At 42.1% G+C, this 27910-nt stretch overlaps 4 protein-coding genes across 4 annotated transcripts; 2 read left to right on the top strand and 2 right to left on the bottom strand.

The window, feature by feature from the left end:
- The first annotated feature begins 72 nt into the window (after positions 1-72).
- On the top strand, positions 73-11233 carry wdfy1 (WD repeat and FYVE domain containing 1). Its single transcript, XM_028420299.1, has 12 exons — positions 73-281; positions 1350-1417; positions 1527-1600; positions 1784-1838; positions 3889-4039; positions 4123-4235; positions 7020-7146; positions 8116-8221; positions 8374-8475; positions 8559-8689; positions 8790-8898; positions 9169-11233. The coding sequence occupies exons 1-12, from the start codon at positions 145-147 to the stop codon at positions 9226-9228; spliced, it is 1233 nt and encodes a 410-aa protein (XP_028276100.1). The 5' UTR covers positions 73-144; the 3' UTR covers positions 9229-11233.
- Positions 11234-12339: 1106 nt separating this feature from the next.
- Positions 12340-17504, bottom strand: dhrs12la (dehydrogenase/reductase 12-like a). The gene is made up of 10 exons (XM_028419841.1): positions 17390-17504; positions 15530-15663; positions 15310-15392; positions 15110-15205; positions 14944-15025; positions 14810-14871; positions 14522-14626; positions 14034-14124; positions 13806-13943; positions 12340-13211 (listed from the first exon to the last, which is right to left on the bottom strand). The coding sequence occupies exons 1-10, from the start codon at positions 17443-17445 to the stop codon at positions 13096-13098; spliced, it is 963 nt and encodes a 320-aa protein (XP_028275642.1). The 5' UTR covers positions 17446-17504; the 3' UTR covers positions 12340-13095.
- Positions 17505-18174: 670 nt separating this feature from the next.
- Positions 18175-21237, top strand: ap1s3a (adaptor related protein complex 1 subunit sigma 3a). Its single transcript, XM_028419386.1, has 5 exons — positions 18175-18307; positions 18920-19098; positions 19403-19511; positions 20510-20647; positions 20727-21237. Exons 1-5 carry the CDS (start codon positions 18305-18307, stop codon positions 20760-20762), a joined length of 465 nt encoding a protein of 154 aa, XP_028275187.1. The 5' UTR covers positions 18175-18304; the 3' UTR covers positions 20763-21237.
- scg2a (secretogranin II a) lies at positions 21009-24273 on the bottom strand. Its single transcript, XM_028419385.1, has 2 exons — positions 24208-24273; positions 21009-23253 (listed from the first exon to the last, which is right to left on the bottom strand). The coding sequence occupies exon 2, from the start codon at positions 23243-23245 to the stop codon at positions 21356-21358; it is 1890 nt and encodes a 629-aa protein (XP_028275186.1). The 5' UTR covers positions 23246-23253; positions 24208-24273; the 3' UTR covers positions 21009-21355.
- Between the last annotated feature and the right edge of the window lie 3637 nt (positions 24274-27910).

The following is a 27910-nucleotide window of genomic DNA, read 5'->3' as shown; positions in this document are numbered from 1 at the left end:
CATGATTGGTCTGAATTTGTTGGGCGCACTCTTGTCGTCATTACGGTAATCCTGAGAGCGGCTCCGGGTGTCAGCTGATCCTCCTTTACTGGCGAGTGAGGAGGAAAATCAGCTGAAGAACAACATTGCTGGCTACTTCAAACCATGGCAGCGGAGATTCATTCGAGGCCTCAGACCGCTAGACCGGTCCTTTTAAACAAGATCGAGGGTCACACAGACGCGGTCAACGCAGCCGTTTTAGTACCAAAGGAAGATGGAGTGATCACTGTCAGCGAGGACAGGTGAGTTTGCCAAGCAGGCTAACGATAGCATAACACTGCAGCTAGCGGGCTTGGTCTATTTACTGGACATGACATTAATAATACCTGGCGTTATGGTTACAGACGCACAATGTGAGAGAAAAGAAGCTACAGCTGTCTGTCTTTGAAAGACGTGTATTTGTTGGGGGTTTTGTTTGGATATGAGGAAAACGGAGGAGGGTGTGGGGGGGACAGAATTCACCAAGAATGAGTCAATTCCGTTAAATAACCACAAACAACCAACACTAAAAAAAAACGAGACACTTTACGCTTTGTCCTCTGTGTGCTGTTGATTGTAATGACCCATGATTTGATCTGTTTAACGGAATACAAATGTGTGCTATGTTGTGTGTATGAGTTAGCTAGCTACCTAGCGCTAATAGAAAACATTGCTCCCCATAAAGTAACGTCTTGATGCCAAGATAATCTGCAAAGGCTGTGGTTTACAAAACGCATGTAGCTGGACTTTGAAGCAGAGGAGCCTTTTTAATCTCAGTGTTAGGTTCAGGAACATAAAAAGTCATAATTACACTTTCTTTATGATGTTTATTTCCCCATTGTGAGAATAAAGGTTTCTTAATCTTTACCCTTCAAGATGATTAGTACTACACAAAAATACCACATTAAATAATCCCAGTTGTGAAGGTGTAAGTCTTGTCTCATCAACTCCATCCACTGAGTACAAGTGTTGAGATGCCTGCCACACTTGGTTAAGTATGTAAAGACAACATCCCCCTTCTAAGGAAAAGGAACTTATCTGTTTCCATCACATATGTAAGCCGCTTGATATCAGAAAAGGAGAAGTAGTGGGCTGCTGCAGGTTCCTTCATGAAACAGATAGCCCAGATCATTTTAAAGTGTTGGTTTATTTTGACTGAAACCTGCTGAAGCAACAACCGAGTTTGCAAATGGTTTCCTTTGTCATTTTGAGAAGAGGGGAGTTGAGCATTAGTGCTATTTTCACAAAGTCCATTCACTCTTTCTACATCAAGTGCAGAGGAGAATGAATGAAGATGTTGAAGAGTGATGTGTTTCTGTCTTCTTCTTCAGAACCATCCGGGTGTGGCTGAAGAGAGACAGCGGGCAATACTGGCCAAGCATCTACCACACAGTCTCCTGTGAGTAAGACTACATTACATCTCTGGGGAAAAATAGCTATAAATATGCATGTACAGGCATGTTTGTACCGCGGCTGTATAAAACGACGTCTGCTTCTGTCTCCATCAGCTCCATGTTCTTGCATGTCGTACCACCACGACAGCAGGCGCATCTTCATCGGTCAGGACAATGGAGCTGTTGTGGTGAGTGAAAGTCACTAACTCAAACAAATGGCTTCATATTGCGACACTGTCTCTGTCTCTCTTTTGTTGTTCAGACACTTCAGTTGGAAAAAAAACACTCTCATGCTTTCTTCAAATAGCCACAGGGGAAGGATGGTTATTTGATCTGAAACCATTTTTCATCGTGTTTGCGTTGCCTTGCAGGAGTTTCTCATCTCTGAAGATTTCAATAAGATGAACCACGTCAAAACATATCCAGGTGAGTGTTACATTAGGACATTAGAATGTGTGTGAGGTTAAACAATATGGCAATATGTCACGCTCCACTGTGTCCTTCACACTTCTCCTTCTCCTTATACTCTTGTTTGATTGGTGTAAATGCTTCTAATTGTGCATGTCAGTAAAACAGATGACATCACAATCCTGTTTAAAGTTTAAACTAAAAGTTTAAACTAAAAAACTTTGTTTTCTCCATAAAGCATTATGTTAGTTGTACATTTCTGTTCAACAGTGGATTAGTGTGAAACGGGTGGCAGGGCTGTGTGGATATTTTATGTTACATGTCATTACGTGGGAGGTGATGAGGGTAATATTTACCAAACACAGATGTCCTTCTGTAGTGCTTGTTGCTGCCAGTCTTTGTGCACTCCATCCTTCTTATTCTATTGCAGAGCTAGAAATGAGCATTATAGTTTTTCTTTATATCTGTGATGCTCTCTATTGTCTGTTGTTCTAATCTGTATCACAACATTGTGCATCGGTTGCATTATATAACCCTGCTGATACGAACATTTTCCATATATTTGAAGTGTATGGTTTGCTCTATGTATGCCCTTTTCTTTGCACAATTGCAGAATACAATGCCAGGTATCTTTGTATATTATCACATTGTATCGTGAGGCTTGTGCATAAGCTCCACATGATCCACTTAACACACTTCATTGCGTTATGATTACTCAGAAAAGTACAGATCACTCTTTGTGCTGTACTAATAGGTTTAAGTTGACATTTAAGAAATCATTTTGTGTATTGATAATGTCATTTTTAGCATCATTGCTTATTCATGAACTCCTCCTGTGATTGTATCAGCAGCTATTTAGCCTCCCCCAGTGGAAAATCAAGTTCCAGCCAGCCTGTTGCTTAAGAGGACAAAAACACCACATGTCACCACTGTAATGCTCCATCTGCTTTATAACCACTTGTAGCAAATTCAAGCAGCTGAGCCCAAGCAGTTAAAGCATGACTCACAGTTGGATCAGACAGGCATTTGAATGCGTCTGTTCACTTCAAAGATGCGCAGGGCTTAAAACATCGTCACTTGCCTTTTTGCAGACGAGAGGTTTTAAAAAGCAGCAAGCATATGTGCAGTCTGATCAAATGTTATGACAGAAAGATGGAAAGAAAAAAGCTTTTTTTAGATTAATCACACAAATCTGTGCTGCATTATTATGTGAACATGTTTCAGCACACTCTGAAAAAGACATCAGATGAGACAGCAACAGGTAGTAAGCTAGCTGGATTTAGTCAATACAAATGTTACTTCATTGCCTGTTTTTGGGCTCACCGTGTCGAATGCAAGAGGAAAAACACAATTATGCCGTTGCTCTTAAAACAGATATGCCTTAAGCGTTGCTCATCAGTGATCACTCTCAGAGGCCAATTAGTGCTCGTTCACTGAAGTTACACTTTGCAACTATGCTGTGTTGTTTTTAGTGTGAGCATTGGTGCAATTGCTGCAATTTTATGATGCAGATTGTTTTAATTTAAAGCAGCTATAACCAGGCATATATTATTTTTATAACTTCATTTACTGTTAGTGGGTTGATGAACCCCACAGAGACTTATTATCAACTCAGTAGTTCCTCTCACTCCTGCAGTGTGTTTTGATGTCTTTAAACTCATTGTTTTGATTCTGTTTTGGGTGAAAGGGTGTACATACTCAGTACATAAGTAACATTTGGTATGAGTGCTTTTTTCTGTTATTAAATCTTCTTGCTTTATTTGAGCATCAGAAGGTGCCTTTGGTAAAATAAATGATGTGTACTATTGAAGTTTGACAACAAAAGCCAGCACTTTAAAGGTAATCTGACTATTAAAACAGATTGGAGTACAAATCTTTTGAAGGGATTCATCTGTCTTAGTGTGGATTACTGCAACACTAAGCAGAGCCTGTGAGATCAGCACATGGAAATAGGTACAAATTAGTGCTCATCCCAGACTGAATAGATGTGATCTCATTTGATGTTTTTCCAATATGTGTTGTGCCTGCTTAACATAAATTATGCATGTGTGTGTTTATTTTTTTGCAGCCCACCAGAACCGTGTGTCAGATATGGTGTTCTCCTTGGAGAGTGAGTGGGTGGTGAGTACCGGCCACGACAAGAGTGTGAGCTGGATGTGCACCCAGAGCGGCAGCATGCTGGGGAGGCACTATTTCACCGCCTGGGCTTCCTGCCTACAGTATCCTTCATTCACTAACAATGTTATGCAGTGTTATAGATACACTACAGAATAGTCTGTTCAAGCCCTGACTCCACACTCAGATACGATCACGAGACGCAGCACGCCTTCGTTGGCGATTACTCAGGACAGATCACTCTGCTGAAACTGGAGAAGCAGACGTATTCTACCATCACTACACTGAAGGGTCATGAAGGTAAAGGCACACAGTCCATCTGCATTTATGTGTTGGAGCTACCGTTCTTGATTCAAGGTACAGATACTTGCACTGTTTCACATGAATGTGGGCTTACGATGCTAAAGCCAGATGTGCAGATGTGACCGCAGTAAATAATAGATGATCCAGATTCCCCCACATCGTTTCTCTATACAGGAAAATAACAGGGCAGGCAAATCTGCTATTAAATCCACTAAGACAGTCTCCTTTCCCCATACTATTTTTTTCCACAGCCCGTATGCCAGTGATTTCCTTTCCCTGCTATTTTTATAAATAATTCGCAGATCCTTCTGTGCCCTACTTAATTCAATTCATTTTTATTTATAATCCAATACAATGTATTATCACAAATCTAAATTATGTGTCTTGAACATAGTCATCTGTGTTTCCTCATGCTGCATTCACATGTCAGACAATAGAGCCACTCACATATACAAAAAAATCTGATCATAAGATCGACACATTTTCTGATGACTTACTGGGTGTTAGCTTTAGCTGAACAACAACACATAAATGCACCATTATGCAACTTCAAATCATGCGTGCTGCATTGGAGGATCAGGGTCGAAAAAGGTCAGACGAGAAGGCGATGACACTATTAACTCCGTGTCCTCGAACTGAGGAGGAGGAGGAGGTGCCGAGGCAGACTGTGGAACTAACAGGCAGCAGCTGGTGGTAAAGTTGGAGGGTTTTAGCCATCTGAATCATCAAGAGCACAAATGCAGCTGATAAACTTTTTGTCCAGTCAGAACTCCTCATAGGCAAGAAATCAGCCCTGCTGAGTATTTCATTTCAGCTCTAATTCTATTTTTGGACACCCGTGATGGAACATACCATCTCACTGATGCCTCAGAAATTCCCATAACTGCTTGTTTTGGTTTCACGCTTGTCAAAGCCATTCAGTGGCCATATGAGCGCTTTACATGGGAGTATTATCAATGTGGAAAAGCCTCTTTCATCAAGATAGAAATGCTTAATCAGAGGGCATGACTCAGATGAGGGTTCAGTGTCCTTGGAGCAGTGCCATGAAAATAGATAGGACAACAAAAATGAAGCACCAGACACTTCTCTGTGTGAAACAAACACCTTCCTGTGTTCTACTTAAAGCATTTATCACACACGAGGCTTGTTGACAATCAGCACTAGTCAAAAAGTCTATTTTTACCTCATATTACCTGCAGGTTAGCCAGATGGGCGCTGCCATTACAGCTTGTCCTTATCTTTCATACATGGTTTGAACATGTTGATGAAGATTCTCAGTCATCCAGGTCATCATACGTAGAGAAGATTGAAGCAAGGCGTCTGGAGCACAGGAGAGCCACCTCTTCAGGACAAGACTCAGCTGTTCACCTCCACCTCAAAGACAAAGGCCACTCCTTTGAGGACAACAATGTTCACATTTTAGACAGGGAGGAAAGGTGGTATGAAAGAGGAGTCAAGGACGCCCTCTATGTTAAGCTGGAAAAACCTTCCCTTAATAGAGGTGGTGGCCTCAGACATCATCTTTCTACCACATACAATGCAGTGATTCCATCCATTCCCAGGAAGTTTGCACATACTCACAGTAAGAACAAAGGGCTGTCAACCAGTCCCCCTCCGGCAGTTTCATAGTCGTTAGCCAGTCGTTAGACACACCTGGCCCAGTCAGCCAGAACATCACAGGTAAGTATGGAAACATTTAGTGCTATTGTTTGTAAGTTTTTTTTTTGTTTTTTTAAGTTTTTACCCAGACCCACCCACTGAGGTCTGTAACCACATATAAACCATGTTTCCCCACCAAACAGTTAGAACTGATGAAGCTGCTTGGATGAGCAGCGAAACGTCTTCTAGAAAACTCTACAAGTCCAGACGCCTTGCTTCAATCTTCTCTATGGTTTGAACATGTAAAAAAAACATGTGACTTCCTAACTTTTACTTTGATCTGCACATGTGCTTTGGTGCTGGTTATGCATATTAATTAGACAGATGGTAGTGCATAATAACGGTTTCAGTGTTTGCTGTGCACATGACTAGCACCAAATATTTATTGGAAATTATGATCACTCAAAAGTGTAACATAGAACAAAAGGTCAGACTTAGTGCTAATGTTATCATTGAGTCAATCATCCCCAGGATATTAGCTCCTACTCTATAATAAAGGTTCTGTTATAGCTTGTATGACCTAATTAGTGCAGTAAAAACTCAGTGAAAACTCACTCAGTGAAATTTCCAGCCTCTTAGATTAGCTTAGCACAAAGACTGGAAGGCACTCTACAGTGTAAGAATACAAGGTGAATAAGGTGAAACCCTAATGAAAGCTTTAAAGTCCTGTTTGATGACCGGATTCAGTTGTTGTACTATGTAGTGCTCTGTATGAGTATTGTTGCCTTGTGCTTGTTTAGCTACAATTAGATTCCTCCTGATCATCCCACCTCCTCCTGCCACAGGCTAATATTCATCATGTGACTGCACTGAGCAAATTAACAGCCTTTATTTTTCAGTAGGTACTCTAATAAATGTTCATGCATGTTTGCACATGGCGAGATAAGTGTTAGGTAACTAACCTAACCAGACTCGGTTAGCTTCTGGCTTCTTTCTGCTAATACTTGTATGCATTTTTAAAAAAATATGTTTGACCTCTTTACAGTATGTAAAGTAATGTTTACAGTATGATGTAGATCTGCCTGCAGTTCCCTCTGTGGTCACTGGGTGGAGACACCAGTTCACACCATAAAAACACCTCCCAGTGTTACATATTAAATAACTATTTTCTTCTGTAACCAGGTAGTATAGGAGCCTTGTGGTGGGACCCCGTCCAGAGGCTGCTCTTCTCAGGAGCCTCCGACCACAGTGTCATCATGTGGGACATCGGCGGCCGCAAAGGACGAACGCTGCTGTTGCAGGGACATCAGTAAGTTTCTACCTATTTATCAGCACAGCTGCTGCATTTGATTTCACTTTGTTTTGGATTGAGATGCTCCCAAGATGTGTACTTATGCCACAGATTCCTGAGGAAAAAAACTATGGTACATCCCTTTTTTTTATCATTTCTCTTCACAACCTACAGTATCCTCTATAAATACTCTCTTGTCAAAGGCAGGTCTCAGTGGTGTCAGTAACAGCTGTCCCCAGGCACCGACTGGCACTGTTTTTGTCTCCTCTCCTCCTCCTTCATACATATTTCACCACCTCCTGGATACAGGAGTTGCCACCAAAGCCTGTGTACACTGATGCACGTTGGGGAGAGGCTCTATAGATTCTGTTGCACCATAGTGGGATTTACAGCCACTTGTCTCTGACATGCCTAAACATGCAGTAGAGCACGTACAGCTCTGACAGATCCTCAACCCTGTTGTGACCTCAGTCTAGATGTTTTTGTTTTAAGATGCAAAACATCATTTTATGTAGTAAAGAAACCAGCAACATTAACATTAACATGTGTTTATATTTCTGTATCTTCTATATAATCAAATCTTTTCTAAATATGCACTCTGTGCAAAATGCTTTGTTTTCATCTACAGCAATACATGCAGAAACCCTCGGCCTCTTTAGCTGCTAATTGCTTCTCCCTGTTCACCAGCTTGTTGCTGAATTTATTAAACAGCAGTTCAATGGCCTGTTAGTGTGCTGTCGGCTTTTAGACATTTATCACTTAAAGCAGCTGCCAGTGGCTGCGGAAAACAGGATGTCAGAGTAGAGAGAGTTCCAGCCTCTTATTTTGCACCGTTTGATATCCATGTGTTCCATTATGTTCACCAGCTAGTTGCTATAGCTTTGTCTTCTAGTTCTACTGGGCAGGTAGGGGACACATTGTAGCACACATGAGAAAGCTAAAAGACACTAAAACGGTTCCCCCCTGCATTTTTCTCCACTCCCTCAGCGAGCGTGTTCAGGCAGTGCGTTACCTCCAGCTGACGAGGCAGTTGGTGACGTGTTCAGCCGATGGAGGCATTGCCGTTTGGAACATGGACACACAGAGAGAAGAGGTTAGCATCTGTGTCACTCAGCAGCAGCTACAAAATTAAGAGTTTTCAATCCGTGTTATTGATGTTTACAGCTCTTGTTCACAAACTTATTTTAGTGCAGTGTCTCTGCATGCTTAGTATAGCTTCTAACTACCGTATACGTGTCTCTGCAGGCTCCTCAGTGGTTAGATAGCGACTCATGTCAAAAGTGCGAGCAGCCTTTCTTCTGGAATATCAAGCAGATGTGGGACACTAAGACCCTGGGGCTCAGACAGGTAGTACAGTCTATCCACTGTCCTCAGAAGCTCATCCCTTACCATTAATCATGCTAATGTACAAGTGTGTTTCCTGTTTGCAGCACCACTGCAGGAAGTGCGGCAAAGCTGTGTGTGGAAAGTGCAGCTCTAAGCGCACCACGTTCCCGATCATGGGCTTCGAGTTCCCTGTGCGGGTGTGTGATGCCTGCTTTGACACCATCAAAGAAGAAGAGTGAGTAAAAGGGCTTCTTTTAAGATTTGTTCATATCATACCTCTGTTCGCAGTGCACTGAAATGCTGTCATTGTGTGTGTGTGTGTGTGTGTGGTACAGTCGAACACCGCTGGCTACGTTCCACGAGGGGAAACACAACATTGCCCACATGGATATGGACCCATCCAGAGGCCTGATGGTCACTTGTGGCAGCGATCGCATTGTTAAGGTTAACAACAGTTCTTTGTTGACACAGAGGTCATGAATGTGATCAGGCTGTCACACACAAAGCATCCTGTTTAAAACATTAGAAACATAAATCAATCATTTGTGGTATTTCTTCAAGCGGAAAATGTGTGTTTTATCTGTAACCTTTTTTTGCATTCTACTGGCATAAATTATGAGTAAAAAGTTTCCATCTTTGCCGAGGAGCTGTTAATGAATGGTAATATCATGCATCAGATCTTCTGTCAGTCTTATTGGCTGTTTGTATCCACAGATCTGGGACATGACACAGGTGGTTGGCTGTAGCTTAGCAACAGGCTTCTCCCCACGTTGATTGGCCCCAGCCTACTGTGCGGTGCCCACATCTCGCTCTCACCCACCCGAGCTCCACCTACTCTTCCAGTGTCATGGAAACCCCTCCTGTACAGTGCATCCCCCTATCAAGCCTGAGATCTTCAGCTACAACCAGGCCTGCTCTTTTGAATGTGTGTGTGTGTGTGTGCGCGCGCGCGTGTGTCTTCCACATTTCGTTTGCTTTACATTTAATTTCACTAATTATCAGTCTTACATTGAAGTGACTGATTTTGACACTTTGATGTGAACCCTAAGCACAATGGGCAGTGTGTGTGTATGCATGCATCGTATTGGTTCCTCCTATAGGAGGAATGGTATTGATAGTAGTGTTTACATTCAATATATCTGATGCTTCTTTTGACAAAGGTCATTTTTTTAATGCCCTTAAACTGTAAAGTCTCACTTAATCGCTGACCTGCCATTCCTGTTAAAAACATACTGCATACCTTGCTTCTTGGTGTGGCCCTCTAACTATACATGCTCAGTCACTGTAAAAACCTCATCCATCTGTACATAGCCCTGCATCACATGTATAGTAGACGCTTGAAATAACTCAACGTGATCAACGTGATCTTCCTTTCTTCTCCTTTCTGTTTTTTTTCCTCTTTCACTAGTTGGCCTTAAATCACTCTCAGGAGGTTTTACATCAGTAGGTTGTCACTAGGCGAGGCTCCGATGATGTCAGTCGTAACCATTATTAATGTCTAATCACTTGAGCGTGGTAAGAGAATCAGCAGACAAGCTGCTTCGTGGCCAGGAAATGTCTTCAAAGTTAGCTGCTGCAGAGAGTCGAGGTAACTGTCTGATATATGCATGACAGTGATGACTCAGCCTCTGCCTCATGAACACAGGTGAGGCATGGGGAATTGGAATATGTTGTCATGGTAACAGTCGCAATCTGTGACAACATCGTCTTGCAGCTGTTACGGGTAGAGAAACTGATGTGATGTGATTATTGCAACCTAGTGTAACGTTTTAGCTTTGTGGGTCTTTGTCTCCAACTCAGTGCTAATAAAAACAAAAATTAGCACAGCAAAAAGATTTTGTGGTGCACAATTGGATTGCCTGCCACCTGAAAGGCGTCTAGGTACTGGTACTCTAAACTTAACGTAGCACCACTGTGTCGTCTCCAGAGGGATCGTGGAGGGGGTGGGGGTCAGAACAGGGGCTGCCTGTGTTCCTTCAAAAGCCTTAAAGAGAGAAGGGCACATTCACAAAGCCTTTTTAGTGGTTCGCTTACGACTGTTCAATCTGCTGAAGCACTCATCTTGTTCCAGAGCTTCGATGTCTTGTTTGTTTCTTCACTTTCATCCCTTATGTTCGTTTTCTGTCCTCAGTTGTCCATACGTGTATCAAGGATCTCATAACGCTCTCAGCACTGCACTGAATTGCACAACCTGTGGTCTTTGTCTTTTGAGTCTAACGAAACGTTTTTTTTTGTAAGATCAGATGTGGGAGAGAGAGTAGCTGGATTCGATGTAGCGTCCTTGTAAATAGAGGCTGAAAACTTCTAACAATAGACTAACGCTTGCCTTACTTGTAAGTGGGAAAAATGAGCATTACAATGTTGGAATTACTGATTTTCAAAATGTAGTCACATTCCAGTTTTTTTGATCATGTAGTGTATATTTATATTTGTAGTAAAGTATTTATCTATTCTCACTGTAAATGGTTGTTTACTTTTCTTTGTGCCCATCTAGTAGACTTTTCTTTCCTTGTAATGACATACTAAGCACAGCGAACTCAGTAATGGTGAACTGCAGCGTTAGTTCTTGTTAATGTGGATGGTGGTGATGGATTCACTAATCTAAGTGACATCAATGGGAACTTCATCTATGACATTTAGACACCGCACAGTATCACATGTGAGGTTGCATTGACACCTATAGCATTTGTCAGAAGACAATAATTGACACTAATGTACATTGGTTTTCCTCCAAAAACAGATGGTGGAAAAGTCTCTAAAAGCACACATGCTTTTAATTAAAAAAAAAGCCCAATATTTATGAAAATAATAATTTAAAGTGTATATACTTAAAGCTGCATTAATTATTTATCTTAATAATATAGCTGTAAGTACTTTAAATCACAAAAATGGTGACTTTTAAACTGCAGCGGCTGCTTTTTTTAATCACTTAACAAGAGTGGCAAGACAAATATATTTGAAATTGGGTCGTTCAGGGGGAAATATCTGGATCATTAGCTGCGAAATGCTAAGTTTGCCTGTCTGCTTTGTTGTACTAAACGGTATGACAACAAAACAACAGGTTTATTTAAAGCTTGTATTACAGACAGCTGTTTGCAGGTGATTTTACAATTTCAAGCAGCCGTTTGATTCATTATTTTTCTAAAAAATATTAATTAGTGCAGCTTTAAAATATGTTTGGTTCTCAAAATTCTCATTTTATCTGAGCATCGGTCCTAGTAGAAGTCAGCTTTATAAGATAGGTGATATTTCAGTCCCTCACTAAGGGATCTATGGGGTTAACGGTGATGCTACAGTACAATCAGGACTCAGCTCTGCTGTCCCTATTTCTGAACAATGAAGCCTCGTTCAGTCATTACTTCTTATCGTGTCCTTGGAACAGGCGTGGCAGATGGACGAGATGTTGAAGGTATGATAGATGGCCAGTTTTATTGTTTGCTAATGAAATAGATCCTCAGATTGCCCGTCAGTCCCAGGAAGAGCTGTCACTTTGTAAAATGGTTTATTTTCATGTCTTTGATCAGATGGAAGAGTTTGTTTTTGTCATGTTATAGTTCAATAAACACCGGAGTGGATGGCATTCAAAAAAATATGACTCATTGTCCACCACATTATGGGTTCACTCTGTAAATCTGTTTTTGTGTTTGACTTTCAAACCGCTTGCACCACACTGGCTGTTCCACCAGGATGTTGTTGTATATTTCCAAATGACTGTATTTTTAAATACTTTTGTTGACAATACAGTACTGACTTTAGCCTCGCTGTGTCCTCAATACTAGAGCAAGGAGAGGGGAAAAAAGGATGCTCAATAAAGATATTTGATATGTTTACATGACTGCTTTTTGTTTATGGAGATCTGCACAACAAGGAGTAATACCACCAGTCGTTTCCTTTATTCAAGCAAGCATTTACAAGAATAGCCACAGTCAGTAAAAGGCCTTTAAAGGTTGCAGCACAGGTATCTGTAAGTTTATTGCACATGTCAAGTGATGCTGCTGTGTTGTGTTTAAGGCGCACTGTTCATAGAGAGAACACGGCATCCCCCAGTCTGGGTTCAACAAGTACAATACAGAAGCTACACTACAATAAAGCAAATACACATTACTAACAGAGCTATTAAACACATATTAGAAGTCATCAGAACACCAACATGACACTGAACCCAAAGCTGGTGTGTGAATAAATAAAGAAGTGACCTTGGTCAGATCAGATTCCCATCTGACTGACAACTCTGATAAAGTCACAGTAACAGACTGTGTGTGGTTTATGAGCGTCCTCTCTATTACAGTGTACTGTAAATCTCTTTAAAAGCAAAAATCACTGTCATACAATAAAATGTTAGCCCTTTAAAGCTGAGCTCACATAAGTAAACATGTTATAGAAATAGTCAAATCTCACTAATCCCTCAACTATAGATAAATGTAATCTGGCATTGTGAGGCTGGGTTCCCAAACACATCATAGCACACACAGTGATATTTGCCCCACTTAATGCCAGTGACTGCAGAAAGTGGTAAATGTTTCAGATAAAATGGACCCCCCCCCTCACCCCCCTGGGTGGATTTGGATATACTGAGCCCAGCCTCTGTCAGTATAACGTGGTGGCGTTAGTGTCGGTGGCGTACCCGTCGTCCTGCTTGACTCAGTGTGGTTGAAAAGTCTTGGCCAAGTCCTCCAGCAGTGACATTAACTTCTGCTCTTCCAGAGGGGAGCTGTGAGTCCAGGCCAGCGGCAGGTGGGTGGACACCATCTTCCGGTCTGTACAAACAGTATTAACCAAGTTCAATTTAAGTCACTAAATGGACTTACTCATCTGTAGATGAAAGTTTCCTGTCCTTCCCTGCTTTATTAAGTCATCATTTTTAATTCTACAATGAATTCAGTTCATGTCACAGCAGAAAATGAATGAATGGATACCTGAGGAGAACACTGAATCTATCTGCTTCATGTTGCATCAAATAAAAACATGAACGCAGTGTGTTTGTTAAAAAAGTAAAAAGTGCTTTTACTATTAGGCTACTAACCTCCCTCCTCAAGGCCACTGGGGACATTGTAAATGTGTGTCTGTGCGCTTATAGAGGCACTGTACTCTCTGGCAGTATCTGGCACCAAAAGCAGCCCTCTACAGCTGCAATGGACACAAGCCAAGCCCCCACCCTCCACACACACACACACACACACACACCATGCCCCCCCATCCAAACCACAACCAACAAACACAGAATTCATCCAGCACTCTTCTCTCTCTGTCTTCATTTTCTCTATCTTCTTTAGAAATAAAATACCACTTTGTGATATCATCTTCATATACAAATCTGTAATTGATAAGCAGGTTTGGTTTCTGCATCATACCCTGATAGAAGCGGCCACTTGGGTTTTTGGTGGCAGCCTCAGACACAGCCAGCCACACCACTGTGTCAGCCCCCTGCTCGGGGGTCCTCAGGCTGTCCTTCATAGACTGATGGAAGTCTGGCATGGCGTTGGCCACCGCTGAGACAGACAGAGGGGAACATGAGTCTGTAGTTTAATCTGAATAAGATCCTTGAAATCCAGATTTATAGCATGTATGTGTGTGAGTACCTGGAGTGTCCACCCAGCCAGGATGCATGACAGAGAAGTGGATATTAGTGTGAGTCTTTGCCAGCTGCTCTGTCATCACCACCTGCTGCCTCTGGAACACACACAGACATGTGAATGTGTCTTTAAGGGGTGGTGAGGTGAAGGTGTATCTGACACACCTCTTTGACATGTCAGCAACTGTTTAAATGTGACAAGTTATTAATGTGATTCAAAGATATTTGGTCTGAAATACTAATTATGATTGACACTAAAAATATAAGTGTTCATGATTTGGATTCATATTTTTTTTTACAATTTCCATACAATTTTTGGGACACAAACAATACATTGTATGTGCAGGAACCTGTATTAGCACACACTGTTAAATATTATTATATATTAGTTAATTACAACAATAATTTTCAGAAAACAGCAGGGAGAATATCTTCACATATTCTTGCTCTTTCTGACCTAGGGTGTATTTTAATATACAAAGGTTTCAGGTTTACTTTGTGCTGGGCGTAGACCATGGTCCCGTCATAGCGGCCTCTGTCAGACTGCAGGTTTCCTGTCCGGAGCTTCTGCACCAACATTCCTCCTGATGACACTGTGATCTGAAGAGTGAAGAGAGAGGGGAGCAGTGGGATAATGTCTGTACTGTGCTTCTGTGACCATGTGTTTTTGTGTATATACTCCCTGTGCGCCTGACATGTTCTTTTCTCTGACCTTCAGGGTGTTTTCTGAGAGAATGTGACTCACGGTGAGGGTTACAGGAGTATGTAATTGCCCAGACTCACCACTCTGGGATCTGCACTTTTCTCCAGCAAGGGGATGAGGCTCTTGGTGAGAATGTAAACACCTGAAGAACACAGACACAGATTGAAGGTAACATATCGTTTTATGAATGCCTCACTCCTGACCTTTTACTCACCCAGCACGTTGGTAGCGAATCCTTTCTCGAGCCCCTCGGCATTCACATCCCTCTGACTCATGATGGAGCCTGCATTATTGATCTGCACATATTAAAATGCATTAGTTAATCATCCTCTACGACCTGATCTGGCAACCATAAAGGTAACACAATTTAACCTACTAACCAATACATTGAGCGCCTTGTACTTCCTCTTGAAGGACTCGGCAAACTCCCAGACCTTCTTGGTCTCAGACAGGTCCAGAATGTGGACGTAGACCTCCTGTAATGACAGCAGCTGGTTAGAGTGCTGAATAATTCCACAGAATAGTTTGAAGTTAGTTGTGTTATTTCTTTCTGTTTAGTGAAAAGTGAGTCACACTTTACTTTGTTTCCTGTCTCCTTGACAATATCGGCTCTCGCCTCTTCTGCTTTGTCCTTGTTCCTGCACACCATGTGGATGGTTCCACCTGTGAAAAGAAGACATGTCATTCATCTTCATGTTATTGTGATCTATAGTCTATTGTGTTTTATAATCATATTTAAACTGACAGTTTTTGTTACTGCTAAATACATGGAATGAACAAAACACTTGTTGGAGTGGTACCTTTCTTAGCGATCGCCATGGCAGTGGCCCTCCCAATGCCACTGTTAGCTCCTGTTATCATAAAGGAGCGTCCGGCCACAGACACCTCCAGGTCCTTCTCCACAAACCTCTTTGAGGCTGACAAGTATGCATTCCTGTAAAACATCATTAGTGCATTATATCCATATCAGCAGCCTGCTCGGCTGCACATTTGAACTCCCTCTGCCCACAGTACATGTGTGTGTGTGAGTGTGTGTGTGTAAGTGTGCATGTTCAGGTCAGAAAGGGTCAGTGTTTGAGGTGGGCCTGCTTACTGTACATCTCTTCAGAGCTTTACTGTACAGCTACAATAAAGAGGAGAGTGTGCCTGGGCTTTCTTGTGAGAAGTGGATTGGGGTGAGACGACTGTCGGTGACAACATCTATGTGTGTGTGAAAGAGAGGGAGAGAGAGAGAGAGAGAGAAAGCATATGTGGCGCCAAGGACCTCAATTCCCCCCTTTGTCCTGACTGCCATTGTTGAACACGGCTGAAGGGGGGTGGGGGGTAAAGGAGACTGAGTTTAAATGCCCGCTCTGTTGGATGGTGTCATGCAGAGAGCTATTAGTGCAGGGTCAGAGCGGGTTGCTGGGCAGCTCTCTGGGAGAAAAGATAACACAGAACAAAGGGGAGAAGGGAAACAATCACAAAAGCACCTCTTCAGACAACTTGCTCTGCTGTGTACAAATGATGAAAGGCGCCTTAGGGCTGCGATAGATCAGATTGGACTGATAAAGCATTAGCCCTTTTGTGACTTAAGGGCTAATAACAATGACTAATTTCCCCATTGTGGGACTAATAAAGGTATTCTTAATCTTAATCCTAATCTTAATCTTACATGACCTGCTAAGTCCCTGCAAATTTATTTCATAAACTTATGATATTTAAGGTTTCATTTTGACCACCAGCAGAAAAAAAACGTCACATAATTAAGTAACAGAACGGGATCTTATCCTTTCAATCATACAGTCCTCAAATGAACTCTTTGACTTTACCTAACCAAACTTCATAACTACATAATCACGTCAACTGATTGTTTAGTTTGCTTGTAACATTATATGATGATTTACATAGAGTAACAACCTGTCAGTTAGTTTATGAACTAATCTGTAATCAATACCCAAAAAACAAGACAATAAGGACAAGCTGGAAATCATGATATCACAAACACTGGATTAACAGATTTCAAGATTTCTTCTTAAAAAGCAGATGAAATGACTGGCAGATTATCATGGGGAATGAAGATTTATTTTTGTGGACCACCTAAATGACTGACTCATTTGAGCCATACTTCAACTTGAAGAAGGATTTATGGCCAAAAACAAACAAATAAAAATAAAAAAAATCATTTCATCATCGTTTTGAGGTATTTATTCTATAGCCCAATAAACACATCTTCCACTTCTCTTTCTATAGGTGTCAGCTATAGTATATACATTTTACTTTACTAAAATTACATAAATGTTCACAATACAAAAATGTATGTAAATCAGTCATATTGGATTTTATTTTAAAATAAATAAATCATCTGTACAGTTTAATTTAATCAGTGAGGTAAAAAGCTGGGAATTACATAGAGTTTAATTTTTGGAAAATGATCAGTCACCTCTGTGAATTTCTCTCACTTTAAGTACCTTGCTTATCAAAATTCCATAAACAGACACTGCAAGGTTTAGTTTAGATCACATCCTGCAAGGTAATTACAAAGAATTGATCGAGTAGAAGTGGCAAACACACACACACACACTCACACACAGTCAGGATGCACACACAGGACACAGCAGCAGGTCACAGGCTCCCTCCAGCTGCTATAAAGCACTGCCTCAGCAGGACTGGTATCTTACCTGGTGAACTCGGTCACTCCCTTCAGGAACCAGGCGGAGTTGCGGTACAGAGACATGGTGCTGCTCCGGAAGCCTCTCGCTGTGCGGGGCTCTCTCCTCCGCTTTTACTCTGGAGCAAAAACCACGTGTAGCAGCGCTCAATTGCGATCAGTGAGCAACAAGTCCGTCGGCCACCTAGCGGCAGCACGGAGACATGCAGTAGTGCAGTGGACAGAAGTCTTTCTAAACCTGAGAACAAACACAAATATGAGTGATCCCGTAGTTTGGCTGTCATGTTAAACAGTGGACAAGTAAGTAATTAAGAATTAAGAAAAACACGCGTTATATATAGCAAATACATTTAAACATACCTGAAAAAGGAAAGATAATAATGCACATTATGTTAAAATGACCACAAATTCAGCTTAAGCTTGCATAGCTTAACTTGACGGGAAGTTTTATCCGCGTTTAATCACTAACAGCTTTATAACTAAGACTGTAAAATCTTTATGATACAACACTTAATACTGCAATGAAAACACTCACGAAGGAAAAAATGTATTATTTAATATTCAACTATAGCTGTTTATACATGTGATTATGGTTCCAATACTACTGTATTTTCATGCAAGCACAGCTGTTTAGCGATACACAGAGCAGCCAGTCCCTCCTGTGCTGCCCTGCAGCCCCTCACCGTCTGCCTCACCTGTCTGAGCGCAGCTGTGCACGCGGCTTAAGGCAGCCAATCAGCAGCCGGAGCGCCACAGGGCGCGGCACTGACCGGAGAAGGTGAGAGCGCAGTGATTTCTGGGAAGATCAACAATGCCGCTGCATCTGACAACGCACAGCATTCAATAAGACAGGGCCGTGGGATTCTGGGACAACGTTTGGTAAACGCTTGCAGGATATCTGGCTGGGCGGCTCAACGCTGATAAAATGGTAAGATGAGAGTTTCTTTGTTTGTTATTCACCCTGTCCGTGCACCTGAGGGCAACATGTGTCTTCCTAATTCATTTACTACAGCTTGTGAGGTTTAAATAAAGAGAGGAAACCACTGGGTTACAGATTTTAGAGATTAGATTTTATAACTGCAAACTGACTTCCTTGATCAAAGGTCATTAAGAGCCTGTGGATATAACAGGAGAAACCCGCATCTGTTCATGTTCCCAGTGCCTTAGAGAGAAAACCTTCCACTGTCAGACAGGCAAACCCATGCAAATCTATGCTCGAGAATTTGCTCTTTAAAAATTATAATTACACATTGTAGTCATATAAACATTGCACCATATTGCAGTGCTGTTGTTCTTTACTCTAAACACCCTGCTTTATCTGACAGGCCCAAGCAGAGCTGCCTGTGGTCACACCCCAGGGCAAAGACCTCTCTGTGATTATACTTGCACAATACAAGCACTGTATTTATATTGTTCTCAAAGGTGATATAGATGTGTTCATTCACATTTCCACTTGTGAAATCTGATTGCAGTTTGGCAGCATGACACCAGTTATCACCTCCTGTATCTTAGCCAGTGTTTTCTCCTCTGCCCTCTTCAGATACGCTTCCTGTTGCTGTTCAGTCGGCAGGGGAAGCTGCGCCTGCAGAAATGGTTCACGCCACAGGCGGACCGGGAGAAGAAGAAAGTGATCCGGGAAATGATGACGTTGGTGCTGGCTCGTCCGCCGCGTACCTGCAACTTCCTCCAATGGAGGGACCTCAAGATTGTTTACAAGAGGTGGCAATAAAAGACACAGAGCACCCGAAGCTTAATGGTTAACCAGTTCTATTTACTCGTGTACACAAGCCCACTCTCAATAATGGTTTTATGAGACCACCATAGGTAAAAAGGGCCCGAGGAACACCTTCAAGTAGAGATGGTGCATAACATGCTGCAGCCCCTCTCTGTTTGTAATCAGTGTGTTCAAGTAACTTGCATGCATCCTGTTATACATGAGACCCGCTTCTCATTAGAGCCCTTTGTCAAGTTTCCTCGTCCCTTAATTGCTCTAACATGTGACCTTTATCCTCTACACCTGCAGATATGCCAGCCTGTATTTCTGCGCTGGTCTGGAGGATCAAGATAATGAGCTGCTTGCCCTTGAAGTGCTGCACAGATATGTCGAGCTGTTGGATAAATACTTTGGCAATGTAAGTGGAGTTAAATGTCACGGCCCGGGAAGAATTCAAAGGGTGTTAGGAGATTCTTTCTAATCAGCACTATTACTGAGTCGTCCATCCAGCTACTACACAGGTGCTCTCAGTGTGTCGGGGTAATTAGACTCAAGTTGAGCTTGGCCGTCAGAGATATTTCTGGAATTTTGTGAGCTTATCAGGAATTCTGTGCCTCGAAACGACGTTAAAGGCTTGGTTTGTTCTGCAGCAGGACATTTCAAATTAATTTTGATAGATTTTAGGAGGATTTGTTTGATGATTTTGTGATCATCCGTGCAGAAATCAGAACGTACACAAAGCAGTTAGCAGGATTAGAAGTTGGGTTTGCTGTTAAGATGTTAAGATGCACTTATTTATCATTCATATGTAGTAAATAAGTAAATAGTTAATCGCAAAATGTTGTAGTTTTAAGCAGATAAATATGTCATTGTACTATTTTATATCATTGTAAAACTATGTTATTAGTAATTATCTGTTTATACTTGGGTAGAGTATTATTAATTAAATCTGTAAAAAAAAGATTTAAGGGTTTTAAGTTAATATATAAATATATAACATCAATTTTCAGTTAATCAGAAAATTGTTGGTTGTCAGTTCAGTCCCTTTTATTAAAACAAGGACTCTAAGCTCAAACAAACCCCCAACCTGAAACATGCATCAGTGTATATCATACCCAGTATGCTGCAGGGACTCTGGCTTTACAGTATCAGAAATGATGTTAAATGACACAGACACGTGTGACTCCCTCTGGTGCCCATGGGTTGCCCCTGCTCCAGAACCACTTTGAAGCACTCCTGGTTTGATGGGGCTTACAGCTGCACCTTCTGTTATTTGAACAGTGGGAATGAGTGGGTTGTGTGTGCTGTATATAAAATCCCTGCAGGCACAATGTGTCTGTACAAATAAGGTCTTGACTTGGTGGGAGTGAAAAGCAGGCTGTTTACTGATCGAATGGAGGAAATGTTGTGTTTCAGGTGTGTGAGCTGGACATCATTTTTAACTTTGAGAAAGCCTACTTCATCCTGGATGAGTTCATGATGGAAGGAGAAATCTTAGAGACTTCTAAAGTTGCTGTGGGCGTGGCTATGGAGGAGGCCGACACGCTCCAGGAGGTACGATAAGCTTTAGCCAAACCTTCATTTGATGTCATTGTTATAAAAATGTGTTGACGTACGTTCTCTGTCACCACAGACTGTTGAAGAGTACATGAGCAAACCTGCCTACTGAGCCGAGAGAAGACCAGGATGTTTCATATTTCAAGACTTGAAGATAAAGGTTGTTGTTATGGCGTAATATGATTTTTGTCCTTTTACATTTGAAGAATTTTAATTATAATTGCATTTAAGTGCCTTTTTAAGCTTTATATTTTTTATTCTCAGGGTGGCATTAAAAGGAGATTCTATGCATTTTTTAGTTTCACTTGCAATGTGTGATGGTGAGTAAATAGAGAAACACTACACAGTAAGGAAAAAATAAAGTCAATGCTTTATTAACCTCAGGTATGTCACATATGACCACATTTAAGAAAGAATTACCAAAAAACACAAGTGAGTCTAAAGGATCCAACACTGATTTTTGACTGTGTGTTTGTGTGTGCGTTGAAATGTAAGGCTGGTGAGACACATGTACTGGCTGTTAAGTGTTGTTGAGCAAACCAACTCATATTGAAAAAAAACTCTAATAAATAGGGACTTTGTAAACCTACAGAATAACTAAAGTTGACAGTGTGTTTTAGTCTTCAAAATACTTTATTTTTCCCTCGGCCCTCCACCGAAACAATATATATATATATATTTATGTATATGTATCTACAGCCTTATCTAAATTCCTGCAGTAGTTTTGGCATCACTTTCCTCAGTTTCTGGGTTCAGGTAGCTCAGCAATTTCATCACTGCCTCATTTTCAAAGCCTTGCATTTGTGCGTCGTCGCCCCTCTCGTCATCCTCAGACTGTCTCTTTTCATTTGGGCTTTTGTTCGAGTTCATCTGATCAAAATACTGCTCTATCGCCTTTTCAAAGGAGCCCGTCATGCTCTGTCCGGCCTCCTCCCGTTTTTGGCTGGCCCTGTTGTTTCCGTACACAGGTTTGGGAGACTGTGCCAGCATCTGAGCTGCCAAATATGCTGCCAGTTCATCCTCGTCCACGGTGTCGTCGTAGTCGTCTTTGAAAGTGCTGGGAAGACGCCTTTGCGTGGGAGTGGATTCCCCTAAACGCCCTACGGGCTGAGTGCGAAGTCGTGACAGCGAGCTTTTGTGCTGCTTCCTGATGGGAGCTGGATCTTCTGCGTCACCCAGCCCCAGGATTTTGAGTATCTCTTCTGTCCTCAGCTCCTCTGGGGTTTTTTGTGCGTATGGCAGGCGTCTGTTGTAGAATCTAGCTTCAGGCTTCATGTATGTCTTCTTTGAGGATATCTGAGGGAGCTTACTTCCTGCTCTGGATAATTCATTGCTCTTTTGTATTTTGTCTTGATTTGCCATGTCGCCCAGCTTGAGCATGTCCAACAGGTCTTCAGGTGGGATCTGGTACTTTTGGGAGATTTGAATGAGCTGGTAAATGGCTCTTGGATCGATGCTATCTCTGTACTGACTCTGAGCTGCTCTCCTCTCTGCCCTCTCTTTCTCCTCTTCCTCCTCTATCTCTCGTTTCTGCTGCTCTTCCTCTGTTTTCTCCAAAACTTTCAGCAGGTAATAGTCCACCAGATTGGCTATGTCATCTGGATCATTTGATCTTTTGACTAGGTAGCTTTCGTCATCTTCCTCCTCATCATCCTCATCAGCTTCTTCATCATTGTCATCTACATAATCGAGTCCTCTGTCAACCTCATGTTTTTTATCCTCCTCCTCCTCCTGTTCATTTAGTGGACCCCAGTCTGCCAAATCCCCACCCATATCTTCATACGCTGCATTCCTCACTTTAAACATATCACTGTCCTCCTCCTCTTCCGCATCATCTTCCTCATCTTGACGCTTATGCAGGGTCTTTGTGTTGGTCAGCTTGTCTAGCTCATCGAACACAGACTGCAGCGTGGCCAGGTTCTGAGGTGTGTACTTTTCCTCCACGTTCTCATTGGTGCGTTTGAAGGGGCTCTCGTGCTCTGGCCCTTCCTCACCCTCTTCCTCATCTCCCTCACCTTCTTCCTCATCCTCAAACATTAAGGGAAGCTTCTTGTGAGGCACTATGCCTTGTTGCTTCTGCTGCACCCTGGGATATGTGCCTGTGTCAGCACCTCCTGTGCTGGGGCGAAGCTGGGCTGGTTTGGAGGCCTTCTCCGTCTGCTGGAGGGTGCTGAGCACAGCCTGGAGCAGCTCCTCACTCTTATCCTCCCTTCCTTCCTCATCATCCTCCTCTTCCTCCTCCTCTTCCTTACCCTGCACAGGGTTAGAAGCCAGCCTCAGCACTGCATGCAGCTTCTCAGCATCATCCATACGGCTGGCATCGGGCCCTGCAGTGAGAGGAGTGTGCTGCTGTGAGTCCATGCCGGTCCGTTGATGGAGACTCTCGATGTACTCAAGGGCTTTCAGCATGTCGGCATTAGGTGCCTGGCGGACATTTCCTCTCTGGGAGTCTGATTCACTTCCCCGCAGTCTGTGCTCTCTGAGTGACGCCCCATGAACGCCAGAGGAACTGAGAAAGAGGAGGATCAAGAGGAGGTTGGCAAAACAGATGAGGAGAGGCTTGCCTGTCGTGGAGCTCTGAGGGAGTGACGGCATGGTGACACCTGTGGAGGGAAGACAAAGAGACTCATGTCAGAACTGACCTTTACACATTAACCTAACAGGTTCACAGTGGTTACCGCTCTGGCATTTCTTTAAAGTCTTTTACTCATTATCACTATGAACGTCTGCTCTGATTCACAAAAGTACACTACCACACATTTATAGTCATTTGACTTTTGCTCATGGTGTTAGGTGAAATTATTAATTAATTTAATTTCTGCTTTTATTTGCAGCCCTAACAACAACAATATGAATAATAATAATTGCCCTGCCTGTGTTTTGATCTGCCTCCCTGCCTGTTGCTGGATCATACTGGAATCATGCCGCCTGTTTTCTAGCAGCAGTAATAGCAGCGGTATTCAGCTCCCGTGCAAATCTCATTAGTCGTCAAATTGCTGCTCTCCGTGAGTCACAGACCCGTTGTCAGGGAAACCCGGTAAGGCTGATGTTTTCGCGTAACCTCCCCTTTAATCTAAAAAACCCTCGAAATTCCCTATTATTAACGTTTCCAAGTCCTGTTGAATAACGCTGGATTGTGAAATACATTGAAATTAAGATTATTTTATTTAAAAATGAAGATAAAGTTCGAATTTGAGGAACTTTTTTTCCCCCAATAAATAAAAGCGAATTATAGCAATCATAACAAACCAGAAATTACGTGCAAATGCCACGTCGTCATGTTTACTTTTCTTGCTTTTTGAACCCTCAATTTCCACGCTATCGCAGAAAACAGCCATTATAAACTACAGAGCGCAAGAAACAAAAAATAATCTGACGCAAGAGGAGAACAAAGGCAGACCGCAGGCAACCTCTTCGCCTCAACATCTGTGGCGGTGCATCAGGTTGGCAAACAAGCGAGCTCAGATAACTAAAACAAAAACATGCGTGTCGACAGGATGAGTGACAGGTAGAGTGTTAGAATCTGTTGGAACCTGTTAATACCACGGAGGTCTTACCTTTGTGATCAGTTTGTGAGCAGGGTCGTCAGTGAGCTGAGCATCTCTCTGCCTCGCGGTGTGAGTGTGGTTTCAGCACCGCGGACAGCTCCTCATGCTATTAGAGGAACCACATGACTCGTGCGTCACAGAGCACAGGGAGATACGCAACACACACACACACACACACACACACGCACACACACACACACACACACACACACATCACGTACCTCTCTCTCACACACGAGCACGCACGCGGGCAGTTAGTTTGAGTCAGCCAAACAAAACTGCTCCTCTGTGAATATGGACTGACACTAATTATGTTTTGTTGATAAAATCACATTTAAGCCTTATTTTCCAGCAATAATCTGACTTAACTAGTATCATATAGAGATAGAAGGACATATATTGTGTACTAAAATGCTGAGGAATCTGTGCTGACGGTTTAAGAATGATGTTTCTGTCGTTGTCATGTGATGTTTACAAGTGAGGCCGACAGTGTTGAATGTGTGTGGTCACTGACTGCTGCTGTGTCCCTGCTGCAGCACACAGGGACAGAGACAGTTAAAGTCCACTGATGACTCACATGCATACTCCGCCAAAGCCTGAGATGGAGACAGAGGGACTGCAGAGGTGTGTGTGTGTGTATGTGTGTGCTTGAGAGAGAGAGACAGGGGGAAAGAGAGAGAGAGAGAGAGAGAGAGAGAGAGAGAGAGAGAGAGACTGTTGCCGTCAGCCAGTGTGCACTGTGGTCTATTTTTGGCTGCCTGTCAAATCTTGTCTAGTAAGGATCTGTGTGTGTGTGTGTGTGTGTGCGTTTCATTCATAAATCCCATTCGCTGCTCATAAGAGCTCTAGCTATCCTCCACTGACCTGCTTGTCTGATGTTCAGTGGAGCCTTTCTTGTTTTCAGCATTGTCACAGTTGCACCATATAAATAGTCCTCTGTCTCTTCACTCAAATCCTCTGACTATTGTCAACACGATGTATATGAGTACAGATGTCAGTGTTTTTGGTCAAATGTCTCTCAGTGTTTCTGGTTATGGAGCAATGTAGAACCAAAAGAATCATTAGAATGCTTTAAAAGCTGTGTGTGTGTGTGTGTGTGGGGGGGGGGGGGGGGGACTGATGAGTCATACACAAACATCCTTTCAGACTCATTAAGGAACTTTAAAGGCTCCGTCTTGTCACATTTACAGCTTGTAGATATGAATTCATAGTGAGTCACATAAAATATTTTGCATTGATCTTTTTTTTTTCTTGCTTGTTTTTGAAGGTCTGCAGTAGAGCTCGACCGATATAGGAATTTTGAGACTGATATTTATATATACTGATATTTGGGATGTAGAAATCTCCCTACTGCTACTACCACTATAATAATAATATACTTTGACTTGGATATTTGGGCTTAGAGGAAAATTAGTATTTGGGAATGATTGTTCTTACTATTATTAAAGCAATGTTATTCACATTGTAACACTCGACCATCATTTACAGTCAACGTTACCACAAAAAAACAAACTAGGGACGTTACCAATTTCAATTGTTTAATAAAAAGAAAAGACCAACTTGGATAACTTAAATTTCACCGTCAACCACAGTGTCCTGTTAAAGGGCTTGCCCCGCAAAACAATACACTCCCAATAAGGAAACAAAGGTTTTTTTCTATTTAAGTATTTCTCACCCAACAAAAATTCCACCCCTTTCCCGCAAAACTTTCACCACAACAGGCAGTCCAAAAGGAGGCCGAAGGCACATCCTACTAAGAGAGAAGAAAAGAAAAAGAAAAATGTCTGCTTTCTTATCCTGTGGGTGGCAATGTCCATTCCATATGAAAAGGTCCCATAAATCCCAAAGTCTTTCAAAAGGTAACAAAAATAAAGTCCAAAAATACCAGTTGTAGCAAAAAACGAGTTAGAAGCTTCTCCCTCACTCACCCTGGACACCAGGGGTTTCCATCCAGGCTTTGTGGTGAGGTGATTCTCTTCCCAGTCTTTATTCTCACTTCAGGCTAAGAGTCCCTTCTTGTGTAGTTCGCTGGGGTCCACACAGAAAACCCCCCGTGGGCCCTGAAGAAACACAGACCCCTTTCCTTTCCTTTCCTTTCCTTTCCTTCCTTTCCTTCCTTCCTTCCTCTCCCCTCTCCCAAACTTTTCTCACTCGCCCTTTTTCAAATCTAAGCCACACCCAGCTAACCTGCATGACACAGGAAACACTTCTCCCCAAACAGGAAGGAAACATACATATACACATGCACATACATTTTCTCATTTTTGTGGTGGTGCCACAACATGACAAAGGCAAACTTGCCACAACCAGAATAAAGAGTGCAGTGTCAGTCTGACTCTGTTTTAATCAGCTGTCATACAGTGGAGTTCTGTACCTGTTGCTGGCCTCAGATGGAACCTCTGACAAACTGGTGGACGAACTAAATAATTTCAACACCCACAATGTGGTTAAATGATGCTTTTCTCCATCATTTTGGATTAAAGTCCACCTTCCTTAATGTCTTAGGACCAAGAGACCGAAAGAAACCAGGACAAAAGAGTTTATTTTAAACTCTCTCACAACCTAATTACACACTCCCTTATGACTAACACACACACACACACACACACGCTCAGGCTATACTGATAAAGCCTGAGCTGTCTGGCTAATTGCATGTGGTTGTGTCGGTGGCAGGATTACTGGTAAACAAAAACCAATTACAGCTCAGTTCCACCCCCATTTCTGCTGCTGGTCAAATGACAAGTTTCTTACTGGCAATTAGCATTTCTCCCCTCGTATACAGCACTTTGTGTGAATGGGGTCACTTGTTTGTATAATGATGGATTTGAAACTCTAAATCTATTTCTGAGAGAGACTTAGAATCTTTGTGTCAGGTTGCAATAACATAAGACTGCTGCTGTGACGCTCGGTCATTCAACTCACTCAGCTCAAAATAAATAAATATTATAAACTTCTATTCCATGCAATGCAGACCTTTGAAAAAAGGCCAGTCAGTGGACAATTAATGCAGTTTATATGCAATTATATATATATGCAATTATTTACATGCAATTATACAGTTTAAACTACAAAAAGCCATGGTTTAATGACTTGAGTGTGTCACTGTGAGAGTTTGTAATGATGGTTGTTGCTGGTTGTGCCTGTGCACACAATGGCATTCTTTGAGGTTATGGCTGCATCCTGCAGCAAAAAGCCCAAAATCTTTACAATCAGTAACTTGGATTGTAATGTCATGGATGAGAGACCTGGTTTTCAGGATTTTGTGGGAGCTTAACTGTATCGTCAGATAAGGCAAGTGCCTTTTTATCTATTATAAAGCAATCTAAGACCTTGTATCTTTGTAACAGTTTTTAACATTAATTGCCAATGTGTTGGCAGGCTATGGATTAGATGGATTTTTGATATTTTGCTTCAGTGTCAGTCTGCCACACTAGATAACGTTAGCCTGTGTGCTAACATTTTTTTAACTGCTATCTTGAGGAGATAATGCTTTCTGGCTAACCATCAGTGTTAACACCTGACCCGTGCTGTGTAGGATGCTACACACAAGCTAGCTTAGCTTGCTGAGCCATCAGTGTTATTGCATTATTATGTGGATATGAAAGGTTGTCATATTGTCTGCATATATCATAACGTAAAGTAGTAAACGCAGCACAGTCCTGGTTTTGGGTGGTAGGTCCCCACCCAGCTGTCCTAGGTACTGTCCTTTTTT

This window comes from Parambassis ranga, chromosome 13 (genome assembly GCF_900634625.1).
Source record: "Parambassis ranga chromosome 13, fParRan2.1, whole genome shotgun sequence".
In the NCBI taxonomy this organism is placed as follows: Eukaryota; Metazoa; Chordata; class Actinopteri; family Ambassidae; genus Parambassis; species Parambassis ranga.
This window is presented reverse-complemented; position numbering and strand designations above follow the sequence as displayed.